The sequence below is a fragment of the Micromys minutus genome (genome assembly GCF_963924665.1).
Source record: "Micromys minutus genome assembly, chromosome: 3".
Classification (NCBI taxonomy): Eukaryota; Metazoa; Chordata; class Mammalia; order Rodentia; family Muridae; genus Micromys; species Micromys minutus.
Window position 1 is genome coordinate 7,082,841 of NC_137972.1, and position 13,998 is coordinate 7,096,838.

At 36.6% G+C, this 13,998-nt stretch overlaps 1 protein-coding gene across 1 annotated transcript in view; it reads right to left on the reverse strand.

Moving 5' to 3' along the window:
• Window positions 1-13,635, reverse strand: part of SLCO1B3 (solute carrier organic anion transporter family member 1B3) — a gene marked incomplete at both ends in the record, with an annotated part of 52,864 nt that extends 39,229 nt beyond the window's left edge. Inside the window, one exon of the mRNA XM_080914181.1 lies at window positions 13,552-13,635. Within this exon, the coding sequence (XP_080770307.1) occupies window positions 13,552-13,635 (84 nt within the window). The remainder of the gene's footprint in view (window positions 1-13,551) is intronic.
• Window positions 13,636-13,998: the final 363 nt, after the last annotated feature.

Sequence of the window (13,998 nt, forward strand, 5' to 3'; positions counted from 1 at the left end):
CCTCAAGATATATTACAAGGCAATTGTGTTAAAAACTGCATGGTACTGGTAAAGATATAGGTATGTGGATCAATAGAATAAAATAGAAGATCCTGAAACGAGCCCTCACATATATGGTAACTTGATTTTTGACAAATGAGCTGTAAACATTCAATGGAAAAAGGACAGACTCTTCAACAAATGGTGTTGTTCCAACTGGCACTCAGCATGCTGAAGAATGAAAATGGACCCTTTCTTATTTCCTTATACAAAGTACAAGTGGATCAAAGATCTTCACATTAAACCAGGTACACTGAAACTATTAGATGAGAAAGTAGGGAAAACCTTAGAACACATAGGTACAGGAGAAAAGTTTCTGAACAGAACACCAATGGCTCGTGCTCTAAGGTCAAATATCAACAAAGAGAATTCAATGAGATTGCAAAGTTTCTGTAAGGCTAAGGACACTGTCAAGAAAACAAAACGGCAGCCAACAGATTGGGAAAAGATTTTTACCAACCCCACATCTGATAGAGGCCTAATATCCAAGGTATACAAAGAACTCAAGAAGTTAGACACAAGAGAATCAAACAACCCTATTAAAAATGGGGTACAGAGCTAAACAAAAAGTTCTCAATTGAGGAATATCAAATGACTGAGAAGCATCTAAGGAAGTGCTCGACATCCTTAGCCATCAGGGAAATGCAAATCAAAACAAACCTGAGATTCCACCTCACACCAGTCAGAATGGCTAAGATCAAAAATTCAGATGACAGCAGATGCTGGCAAGGATGCGAAGAAAGAGGAACACTTCTCCACTGTTGGTGGGGTTGTAAACTGGAACAACCACTCTGGAAATCAGTCTGGCAGTTCCTCAGAAAAATGGACATAGTAATACCTGAAGACCCAGTCATTCCACTTCTGGGCATTTACCCCAGAGACATTTGCATCACAACACATGCAGAGGTCAAAGAACAATTTTGTTGAGTTGGTTCTATCTTTCCTACGTTATATAAATTGCTTGGTTGTTTTACTTTTTTTGGGGGGGGGGAGCAGGTATTTCTTTCTCTCTTTTTAAAAAAAATTTTGTTAAACATTTTATAGTCTTGTATTTATCTTTTGATTTTTTTTACATTCTTATTGGATATTTTATGTATTTACATTCCAATGTTATTTCCTTTCCCAGTTCCCTGCTCTCTCATTCCCCATCCCTTGGTTTCTATGAGGATGCTCCCACTCACACCCACCCACTCTCACCTCACTGCCCTGGAATTCTCCTACACTGGGGAAATGAGCTTTCACAAGACCAAGGGCTTCTCCTATAGATGCCAGACAATACCACCCTCTACTACATATGTGGCTGGAATCATGGGTCCCTCCATGTGTACTTTACACAGTGTTTTATAGTAATTTTCATAGAAACTTGGTTGCTCTGTCATGTTCTCTCAGTGTGCTGATGAGTTCTACCTCCTTACATTTCAGCAATCACTTTGGCTTCAGGACTTTTGGATCATAATCTCATGAGTTATTATTTCATGTTGGTATCAGAGGAGTGCTGGTGACAGTGAGTGTGGAAGTATTCCTTTGTCTTGAATTGTTTCATAAAGTTTGGAAATAAGTGTTCAATTACCCCACTACATGTTTGCTAGAATTCTTCACTGAAGCTAACTGGTTCTGGTTTTTCTAAAATGTTCTTGTTATTGCCCCATTCCTCACCAGTTATATCTGCGGGTTGTGATTCTGTTTTTAATAGACTATATAGACTATATTGTTCTAGGAATTTATTGTGGAATACATAACATGAAGTGATAATTGTTGCCAAAGATGTACAGACATTGATGCTGGATGTTAGGAATATATAATGGTGATGTCATTCAGGAAAACCTTACAGCAGGTCCTCTAGAAAGAAACAGAATGACAGCCCAATAATCTTTTCCAGTATGTATTTTAAAATCTTATAAATCAAGGTCTTAAAGGGAAAACTCATGTTTGTTGCACCATCATTTATAGTAGCCAAACTGGAAAATAACCAGAAGAATAAAAATGGGGAACGCTCAAGATGAATATAGAAATTGGGCATATATATATATATATATATATGTGTGTGTGTGTGTGTGTGTGTGTGTGTGTGTGTGTGTGTGTGTGTACACATATACATGCCTATATATATGCATGCATACATAAGTACATATATTACATAAAACTATATATATATATATAAGACTATTGTATATGTTTTAAGAAAGGAACTCTTACCACATCCTATCTTGTGGCTGAACCTTGCGGTCACTGTGCTAAGCTCAATAAGCGAATCAACCAAGAATAGATACAGAGTCCTTCCTTGGGAAGTATCTCTAGCAGGTACATATGGAATAAGGGAGACTGGAAAGGGAGGGACAGAGAGAGGCAAGTGGAGAGTTAAAATACCCCAGACTCAGTAAACATGTTTATGAATGCCGAAAAAATAAAAGAAAAGAAAAGGAAATAAAACAAAATCTGCCTGGAGATACTGTTCAGTGGCTAGGTGCACTCTTTCTTACAGAGGACCATTTATCAATCCCAGGCCATTATTCTGTCCTTTAATATTGATAAACAGTAAATAAACACTGCATGGATTTTTATATCATTTCTTTACAGACATAAATGTGATTATTTCTTATTCCTTTAGGATCATTTGCATAATCTTTCCCTTTCTTTTGTTTTTCTTTCTTTCTTTTAAAAACATTTTTATTGATTTATTTATTTTTACTTATTCACTTTCCATCCTGAACACTGCCCTTCTCCTGGCCACCCCCTCTCTAAGTCCTTCAGCAATACACTTTCCCTGTTTCCTTTGAGCAAGTGAATGGTCCCCCTGAATATCGCTTCCATCCTGGTACAGCAAGTCCCCAAAAGGCTATGCACATCCAGTCAAGGCAGCCCAGCTAAAGAACATATCCCACATACAAGCAACAGTTTTTGGGATAGCCCCTGTTCCAGTTGTTCAGGACCCATATGAACACCAACATGCAGATCTGCTACATATGTGCAGGGAGGCCTAGGTCCAGATGTATATGGTTTTTGGTTAGTGGTTCAGTCTCTGAGAATCCCAAGGGTCCAAGTTAGTTGACTCTGTTGATCTTCCTGTGGAGTTTCTACCCCCTTTGGATGGAGCCCTCAACCCCTCCCCCTCCCCCAACAAGATCTTCCTATGTTATCCACTAGCCCCAAATCACTAGGCTCCAGTAATTGCCCTGTATATATATACAGGGGGACCAGACACTTGTGCTATCATGTCCAGCACCATTTGTCCTACTTTAAAATGATAGTGTCTGTGTCTTAGTTTTCACTATTCTTCATTCTCTAAAATAAATGATGCACTACATTTATCAGTGGATCCAAACTGCTTTCTTAATTAAAACTATACACTTTTAATTCATCTGGCTTCACATTTATTGGACCTCCTGTTGATATATACATTATCTGTGACTTTCTTTAAAATATAACCCCACATTTCCTTTTCTTGTCTGCTTCCACAATCTACTTTTCCTCCAAGATTATTTCACCCTGAGTTCATCTGATAATGCTTCCTCCAAATTATTCTCATTATGTCATCATCTTTATCATGCATATATTCATGTAGGTTTGTGTTTGTGGCATTTATTATTCCTCTGTAGTATATTTTAACTGAACACCACTGCTTGAATCTCCATTGTAACTCATTGTAAATAACACACTGTTCAAAATTATTCACGTGGACTCAGGCAATTGCTCGGAAGAGCATTGGCTGCTCTTTCTAATGAATGAGATTTGGTTTCCAGCATGCCCATGGCTACTTAAAACAACCAGACCTCTAGTTCCAAGAGACTAGAGTCTGGCCTCTGTAGGTACACACATTTAAAAAAAAGTGTTTCTTTAAATGTGTATTAAACTCATCTGTCCAGAAAAGATAGGACTTGAGTTCTGGAAAAGAATGATATAAAAATGTCATTCTCAGAACTTAACAAAAGAAAACTTATATTTAAATGATCCTTGGTGACCCAAGAAATAATTGTTACATCAGTTTTAAAGGTTTGATCTTTCCCCAACACTTATCTTTTCTCCCATACATGTAAAATCTCTCCTTAAGTTCACTGACATAAAGACACAACTATTCTGTCAATTTAGTCAAGCAAGGTTCCATAAAAGCAATCCACATTAATCAGTGATTAGTGTGTTGACAGAATGATTTTCTGATTATTAACTAAAGGTAGAACATTCTCATCTAAACCCTGACTATGAGAGGTCTGCTTGGTAAGTACTGGGGCATATTACCAGGAATCCAGAAAGCATCTTAGTAATGTAGAAAGAGCTATAACCAAAGACAAGTCTTGGTCCACTTATAGGAAGCATTTAAAAGTTAAGAGGAAAAAAAAAGGTTTTGTTTTTATTTTCCATTATTTTCATCTTAAAAGAAGCATTCAACACCCCAAATTTCACAGTCAAACACTAAATTCATTTTATGAGAAGAAATAGATGACAGATATAATCCTACTGGGCACAGAGATCCCCAATAGCCCAGGATATTATGAGGGTATATGATACATTTATATAGATATAAATTTCTTTAGATTAATGATATATGTTCTATTCTGCCCATTATATCATTCTGAAATGGTTACTATAGCCCTTTTCATAATGTGGAACTTAAGTTTTCAAAAACAATGGTAAAAGTTTACAAAGTAGCAAAGAAAAATAATTGAAATCTCCAATTTAAAAAAATATATTGGAGGCAGCAGAGGTACATTTTTGTGTGTGAGGTCTTAAACGGAAGTAAAAAGGTTTTTGCTTTTAGATTTAAAACAAATTTTGAACATTTATTTTACCCTATGTGTTTTGCCTGCACATGTCTGGGCACCAAATGCATGCAGTGGCCATGAGGGCCAGAAGAGGCCATAGATCCTCTAGAATGAGTAGTTACATATGGTTGAAAACAGACTTCTAGATGCTTGGAACTGAACCTGGGTCCAGTGGAAGAGAAGCACGTGTCCTTAACCACTTTTCCGCCTTTCTGCTTTTCCAGTCCATTAGATCTTAAACTAGGGCTGGAAGGACAGAGAAAAGGTAAAGTCTATGTTTACCTGCAGTTGTGGAAAGGGTTTATTTATTTACCTTGGCCCAAGATCTGAGCTTGAAGTCCAATGACAACTGCACGTTCCCTGAGTTCCCTGTGCAGTTTTAATTGACTCCATTGCTATATCTGGATTGCAACTGATTTACTCAACAAACATTAGCAATACTTACAATAAGATGGCTGCTCTGCTGAGCTTCACTGTTGAGAATGATTCAAAAGGTCATGGACAATAATCCAAACCATGAAAACTCATCAGAGAATCATCTGAGGGCAAAAAATCAGAGGCTAACAGTGCAATGGGGACTGAGCCCTGTCACCACCTAAGTCAATGTAATGTAATAACCAGGAAAAAAAGTGACTGAGGCCCCACACCTGTGAATTTTTTATAGATGCAGTCCTTAATATCTGAGGTACATCTTTAGGAGCTCAAAGAATTCTTCCCTAAAAAGAAACAGCACGTGGACTAGAACCTGCAGCAGGTGAAGGCTTTTCTTTCTTTCTTTCTTTCTTCCTTTTTTTCTTTCTTTCTTTCTTTCTTTCTTTCTTTCGTTTTGTGTTAGCTTTTCATTCAGGTTTATTTATTTAACTCTCAATCCACAAACTCTCTACACAACAAGATTACATCAAGTAGACAAAGATATAAACTGCCCTTCTATAATAGATACTAGACCTATAAAATCCTTAATGTTCATAGCTAATTAACGCCAATTAATATCACTTGGGTCTAGCTGGTCCTTGGGAAACTCCATGTTGCCATGATCTTCACCCTCCATCCTCTGACCTCCTCAGACCTCTCAGCCCTCTCCATCTCCCTTACCCCACCCAGTCACTGGATTTCCATTATTTTACTAATTAAAATGGGAAGGTTCAGTTGGAGTCACACAAGCCAGCCTTTCTTGGGGAAGTGGAATTAACATTAAAATACAAATTGCTTCAGGACAATCTACATTTCCTCCTTTTTGTCCAGCTAAAAAGGTTTCTTCCCTCAACTGTAAGATAAATACAGCTATTAATATTTTACAATTTATAAAGTGTAAGACAGCCTTAACATCTAGTCTTCCAATTTTGTCTATCAAATAAAGCACCTTTTTATCTATCTTTAAAGACTATAATTTTATATCTGATTTATATCTCGGTATTAGATTGTATATCATCTGAAAATCACCTTTTGAGATCTATATTAACTTTCTTAATGCCAAACAGCTGGTCCGGCTAAGAGGCTACCAATCTTCAACAATGACAGAAATCTCAGAATGACTAATATTACCTGAAGGCTGTTAAGCTGCTGCTGATCATCGGGCCTTTGAAAAAAACAGTGAAGTGGGGAGTGCCCGGGAAGGCACAAACAAGCCCAGTGTCAGGAGGCCAAGACACATTTTAAATATAGCACAAAGATGTGAGAAATAGGGGCAGATAATATGGCTTAGCATGGAAAGATGCTTGCTGTTAAACCTGATGATCTGAGTTCAATCTCTTGGATCTACATGATGGGAAAAGAAAATCAACTGTTGCATGTATTCCTCTCACCTCTACATGTGTACCATCACACACACACACACACACACACACACACACACACACTTTTATTTGATGATTGTTGTTATGATTGGAGTGAAGTAGAATCTAATAAAATTCTAATTTTCCCTTTCAGGTAGAAGATTAAGTATTTTTTCATATATTTAATGGCTATTTTTATATCTTCTACTGAGAGACATTCAATTTGTTTGCCTATTTTCTGAGTGATTTTGGTTTATGGTGTTTAATTTTTTTGAGTTTTTAATATAATGGGACTATTATTCTTTTGTTACATATGCTTTTCTTCACTCATTCCTTTGCTATTCAGAACCCTTTTCAATCCATGCAATCTCATATACCAATATTGTCTTTGGTTCTTACTACCTCAGCTACTGAAGTACTCTTCAGAAAGTTCTTGTCTATGTCAATCTCTGGATGGATTTCCTCACATTTCTCTAGAAATTCCAAACCTTCATGTTTCATATTAAGTTTTTCAATTCATCCTGAGTTACCGTAAAGAAGATGGGGTTATTATGTTTAGGGAAACAGTTCCATTGTTATACATACAGAGATCCTGTTTTCCTGGCACTGGCATAGGTAGCATCTTAATAATCTAAGGCTATTGGCTGGGGCTATACGCACACCACATTTCTAGTCTAGTAAACTTACCTGTGTAGAGGCTTCTCTCTGAACAGTGCACCAAGTAACCTGTTAGCAACCCAGGACCCCCACCTGCAAAGAGCAGCATACTCCCCAAAGAATAATGCAGTTATCCTCCCCACAAAAATTATCACACCTAGACAAATTGTTTGTATCCTTAATCTTTTTCTGTGTAGGAAAAGAAAAGAGAAAAAACAAACTTAGGCTAGTTTGGATATATAGTCAGTAAGACAAACTCTGTCCTCTAAGTAAACTTTTAGGGAGGATCTCCTATTTAACGCCTTTGCCTATATATAACTAGGGGTTTATCTTAGTTAGAGTTTCTATTTCTTCAATGAAAAACCATGATCAAAGGACAACTAGGGGAGGAAAGGGTTTATTTGACTTGTACTTCCATATTTGTTCATTATTAAAGGAAGTCAGGATAGGAACTCAAACAGGACAGGATCCTTAAGGCAGAGCTAATCCATAAACCATAGAGGGGTGCTGCTTCCTGGCTTGTTCTCATGGATTTCTCAGCCTACCTTATTAAAATAAATAAATAAATAAATAAACCAGAACCACCAGCCCAAGAATGGCACAAAAACTGGGTCTTTCCCCACTGATTTCTAATTGAGAAAATGCTTTACAGCTGGATCTCATGGAGACATTTCCTCAACCAAGTCTCCTTTCTTTCTGATGACTATAGTTTGTGTCAAGTTGACACACAAAACCAGCCAGTATGGCAGATGAGAATCAACCTTGAAAAAGAAATCAATGAAATGGAAATAAAGAGGTTAATAGAAGAAACCAACAAAATCAGGAGCCAGTTCTGTTGAAATTCTGATTTGTAAGAATTTGTAAGAATCTAGCTGAGTCAACAGTGAATTAAAGAATAGGATACAATTTAATGTTGGAAAAAAAGGGCTATTACTACATTTATATGGCCATTCAAAGTACTAAAAGAAATACTATGCAAAACTATGAACACTCTGCCTACAATTTTAAAGATGTAGGTGACATGAACCTATTCTTTGAAGAATGCAGTCTTCACAGAACATGAGACAAAGCAGGAATCTGAACAGGCCTATATCTGTGAAAGAATGGATTTACTTGTTAATATACTTGACACATAGAAAAAAACAGGTACAGATGATTTCATTAAATTGTCTGAATAGTTAAGGAAAATATTGTATTAATTCCTTCTAGTCTTCATGAGTTTAGAAACTCTAGGAATACCTCACCTCTTATCCTATGAGGCCATCATTACCCACATTTCCAAAATTGACAAAGGCATTGTAAGATAAAGAAGGGTAGACCATAATATCATGGATATAATGCAAAAATATTTCAATATAGCAAATGTAATAGGCTATGGAAAATAATTAAACTCCATTATGAAAGACTATCTCAGCTGTGAGAGATGACTCTATGAACGCTTCCAATCAGCAGGCTATAAAACATACACACACACACACACACACACACACACACACACACACACACACACATAGACATGTAATAATAAAGTGTTATAAAAGCTAAATTATTTAACTTGATAAAGATTATGCACCAAAAAATTGTATGCCCATTAAAATGAAACAGTAGAAGCTTCACCAGTATAAAAACTAGGAGATCATTCTTACTACTCCCTGTCAACCATTAACTGGACATCCTGGCTAATGCAATAAAACAAGAAAAGAAATAATATTTACAAGAATAGGAAGGAGAAAGAAGATGACATTCAGATTATATGATAATCCTTACAAAACATCTCAAAGGGTTGCTAAAGAAATAAATGTAACCAGGAAGAAGTCATAAGAAGAGTTTATACACAAGTAATTAGTTTTTACTACAATATCCACACTCAACAGTGACAGTTGAGATAAACAAAGCAAAAACAATGTACTATTCTTATTATCATCCCTGAAGATTAAATGATTTATGTAAATTTAGTGAAGGCTGATGAAAAAGACAAACTTCAAATGGAAGAACATTTACAAGACTTGCAGTAGCTATTCTGTGTACGTGTACAAGAGAAACTGAGTGTCAACATTCCGGTTCCTCTCCGCTCCACAAGCACAGTTAGTAAACTGCCCATTGAACCCAGCAAAGAATTCAACAGACATTACCAACATAATTTTAAAGTTTATATGAGAGACGGAAGACACAGAATGAAGAATCTAGTGTAAAAGGAAAGAATATTTAGGGAACCGACAGCACCTGACTTCCAGACTGAATATTAAGGACACAATCATTTGAAAGTGTAAGAAGCAGAGAGCAACTGAGCAACCTGGAGAAGGCTCAGACCCACTCAACTACCTGGAAAGTACCTTAGCCAGCTGAGCTTCCTTCAGGCTGTGAGGTTTGCTCTGTGTTCCCAGCTCCCACGCTGGAGTGGGCCCGGGTGGTACAGCTGTCTTCCGATCCTGTAAATCCTCACCCATGTTCCTGTAAGTAGCCTCATTAAAACTCATGGCTCATCAAGTGGGACTTTGAAAGTATCTGCACTTTGGCATGTTGGTTCCCTACCTGGGATAAATAGATATTTTGTTCACATCCTGCTGAGAATAGGATCACATTACAGAAATGATTGCAGCTACTTTAGAAGGTGGCTAGACAATTTCTCATAAAATATTCTCACCATAGAATTACATTTTGACATTTGGTCAAGGGCATTAAAATCTGCACCTATACAAAACTTTGTGTCCAAATATGAACAGCAATTTTATTCATAATTTCTAATATGTGAGAGCAACTGTGGCGTCTCCTAATACACATATAGCTAAATGGAATATCAATAGACTGCTAATAGCTACTACAAACAAATGTGCTATAAAATCAATTTTAAAAAGAATGCTCCAAAGAACCTGAGCTCAGTCCAGGTTCTTTGACAATAGGCCGTCTGATAAGGCTGAATTCAGTCAGATGACATTCTCTCAGAAGGACTACTGAGTTTGTTTGGGAGAACGGATAATGTGGCAGAGCAAATAGAATTTTTAGATATGAAGAATTATTGATGCCATTATATGTGTGTTTAATTTTACAGAAGGCTCACTTCCCTTAGAGACCACAGATATCAACTAGCAATTCATATCAGTCATATCACGTCCATGTGCTTGAAACAGATTTTTGGGTTTTTTGTTGTTGCTGTTGTTTAGCCAATAATCGATCTTTTTTTATTTCCTCAACTTTATGTACTGCAACCTTATACTTTCTTCTCTTTAATTATTTTATTGGGTACTCTCTGTATTTACATTTCAAATGTTATCCCCTTCCTCTCCCCCACATTCCCATCCCCCATCCCCTCAACTTTTCTCCACGAAGGCATGCATCAGTTTTTAAAAGAAATACTACTTTTTTTTTCTAAAGGGGAGAAGACTTCATATTGCTGTGGAGAGAACATGGCAATATTTTCAGTCTTCACTCATGCTAGAAATGAATTGTGGAATAAAGCCAGAAAAAGGATTTCACCTTTGTCTTGTGTTGTTTTGAGGTGACAATATAATACTTTTGTAAGATTGAAGAATGCCTATTATAGTATAGTCATACACAAAGCTCAAGAGCAGAGATAGCAAGTGGTAAGCTCTCTGCAACCTAGTTAGCTCAAGGCAAAGGTTTGCAAAAATGTGTCCTTTCTGTGTCTCAAAGAATATTGTTGTGTGACTTCATTATATACTTCATTCTTAGACATTCGAACTCACTTGATGTCTGGACAACAGTCACGAGTGTAGGCCATGTGCATAGGCTTGTGTGCAAACCTGAGGAGTCATTCATGCTGAGTGACTTGCTATGAAGATACATTATTTTAGATATATAGAGAAAATGACAGTAAATGGTCCATTGATAAAGTCTTACTTTCTATAAAATCTCTTAGGTATTAAAATTATGTAAATCCAGTTACTTTTGTAATATGGGGCAAAATTGAGAGGCTGGGCTGTAGAATAAGACTGCCTCAGACCAGACTTTGATCCCCAACTCTGGTTGTTAAGATGAGAATGTTCCCCATAGCCTCCTATATTTGAATGCTTGGACACTAGTCAGTGACACTGCTTGGGAGAGATTAGGAGGTATAGCCCAGCTGGAGTAGGTTTGGCCTTGCTGGAGTAGATTTGTCACTTGGAGTGAGTTTTGATGTTTAAAATTCCCATGTCAGGTATTCTCTCTCTCTCTCTCTCTCTCTCTCTCTCTCTCTCTCTCTCTCTCTCTCTCTCTCTCTCTCTCTCTCTCTTTCTCTCTCTCTCTCTCTCTCTCTCTCTGTCTCTCTCTCTCTCTCTGTTACTCTCTCTCTCTGTCTGTCTGTCTTTGTCTCTGTTTCTCTCTGTCTCTGTCTCTCTCTCTCTCTCTCACTGTGTGTGTGTGTGTGTGTGTGTGTGTGTGTGTGTGTGTGTGTGTGTGTGTGTTTCTCTCTGCCTGTTGCCTATAAAGTTTTCATATGCTACTACAGTGTTGTGCCTGTCTTTTTCCCTCTATGGTGGCCATGAACTAACTTCATAAAACTGGATGAAAGATTCCAAGTAAATGCTTTCTTTCATAAGAGTTGCCTTGATCATGGTGTCTCTTCACAGTAGCAGAAAAGTAACTAACATGACAATTAAAATTTTTGAGACTTAAGATGACATTTTTTTTATTTTTTACCAACTTGGCAAAACTTAGAGTGACTAGAAATAGAAACCTCATTTGCTAAAGTGCTTCTATGAGATTACTTATAAGAAAGTCTGTAGAACATTCCTTTGATTAATGAGAGACTTAGTGCCAGACATGGGAAGCAAGCCTGTAACACTCTTCCATGGTTTCTGCTTCAGTTATAACTCCAGGCTCTTGCCTTGCTAAATTCTGCCTCAGTGCTAGAATAAGAAGTATAAAATAAAATAAACCTTTCCCTCCCCAACTTTCTTTGGCCCTGGTCTTTATAATAGCAATAGAAACCCAAGTTAAAAAGATGTAAGGAAATCCGATTTTCTCTTGGTGCACATAAGGCTTCTTTCCTCATCTATAAAATGGAAATAATACTATGTGGCTGGTAAAATTTTACTAAGGATCAAGTCTACTAAGCAGAAATAAAATAGTAGAGTAGAACCTGGTATGTGGTAAGTGTACAACAAACATTAATCATTATTTCTAGTGTTTCCTCTGTCTTCCTGATTAGATAACATGCTTTGCATAAATATTTAGCTCCTACTCTGACTCTGCTCTCCAAAAGTTCTGCAAAAGACATCACTTCACAATAAGACATGGGAATGAAATTACCATTACATAGAATAATTCCCCAGAGACACATTATAAATAAGCATAATATCCCAGAGATACACTGTAACTCAGCATGATGGCACAGAGATACATTGTAACACTGAATAATAGCCCAGAGATAAATTCACTTTACATTGTGTTGACCAGTACTTTTTCTGTGCTTCCTTTGTGTTTAAACATTATTCAGATATTTCATCATAACAGACTTTGCCAGAAGTCACTAAAAACAAACACATTTCATGTTCTCTGGACAAAGTTAAAAGGGACTGTTTTTATTACAACATTCTTGCCTCTGAGTATTAGCTGTGCTGTCTGCATTCTAGATAAAGAATTTAAAATGCTAGAGAAAGGCAACTGTAGTTGATGTCTTGTCCTTTACAAGGTGTTGAAGCTTTGTCTTGTGTGCAAGTGTTTTTCATTTATGCGGAAGGTGTTTTGGATCAGGTTGTTTCCATTTTGTTGACTTGAATTCTTCAAGTCACTATGGTCCTTTCTCCTGTGTATGGAGTTGCCTGTGCCATCAACTACCCATAAGTTTTATGACAGTACAAAGGAAAATATTGTGTTTTCAGATGAGAAAAGAAGGGAATGGCTGAATTAAAATTTTGACTATGCTGTTCTCCCAGGTGTTTTTATTAATGACAATTTCCTCTCAGACAATGTTCGTTTGTTATCAGAATTTTTTTAAATCACTAAGAAAATGTTAAGGAAAAAATAACAGTTTGAGATTATAAAATGGCTTTTAGAAACTAACCTATATTTTTAGTTTGATTCCAAGAATATTTTACATAGCACATACATCTATTTTAAACATTTAGAATTATCTATTGGGCCATCAACCATCATTATAGATATCAAATTATTTCTAATTTTTCGATGTCAATAAATGCTGGAGCACCAGAAATACCACAAAAGAAGAAATTTACCCAAATTTTAAAACACTTAAATCAAGATACAGACGATGTTGTTAAAGTTTTATACTTCCATGAAAATTTTAATCAGAAACACAATGCAGTTTTAATTAACTGAATTCCCTCTTTACTTATTTTAGTTCAGAAACGTGACTCTCATCCTACCCTGAATCCATTGCAGTGCCTTGTTCTTTCTGGTCTTGAAGATTGGGCCTCTGCAGCTTTCCTTGAATGCTGACTTTGGTCCATGATTGACACTGGTTGTGATAGGAAGGTCTGCAATCACTGTTGATAAATACTTCCTTTGAAATGAATGCCTACCCTGGGAGAAAAGGTGCCATTTATTTTACATTAATAATATAAAGTAGAAAAGAGAAAAGCTATATCAATGTCAACCCCAACCATTCTGTCACCGATATTTATTAAGGGCTTAGGTCTCAACCACTGAACTAGGTAAATGCTGTACGCAAAACTGAAAAAGAAAACACAATGTTTTTTAAACATCCTTGGGGAGATTTTTAAATTGAAACTGGTAAATTTATTAGAGGAGATGTAAAACCAGTAAGTTAAATAACAGTTACTTGTATTAGAAATGAACAATAGAATTAAGTG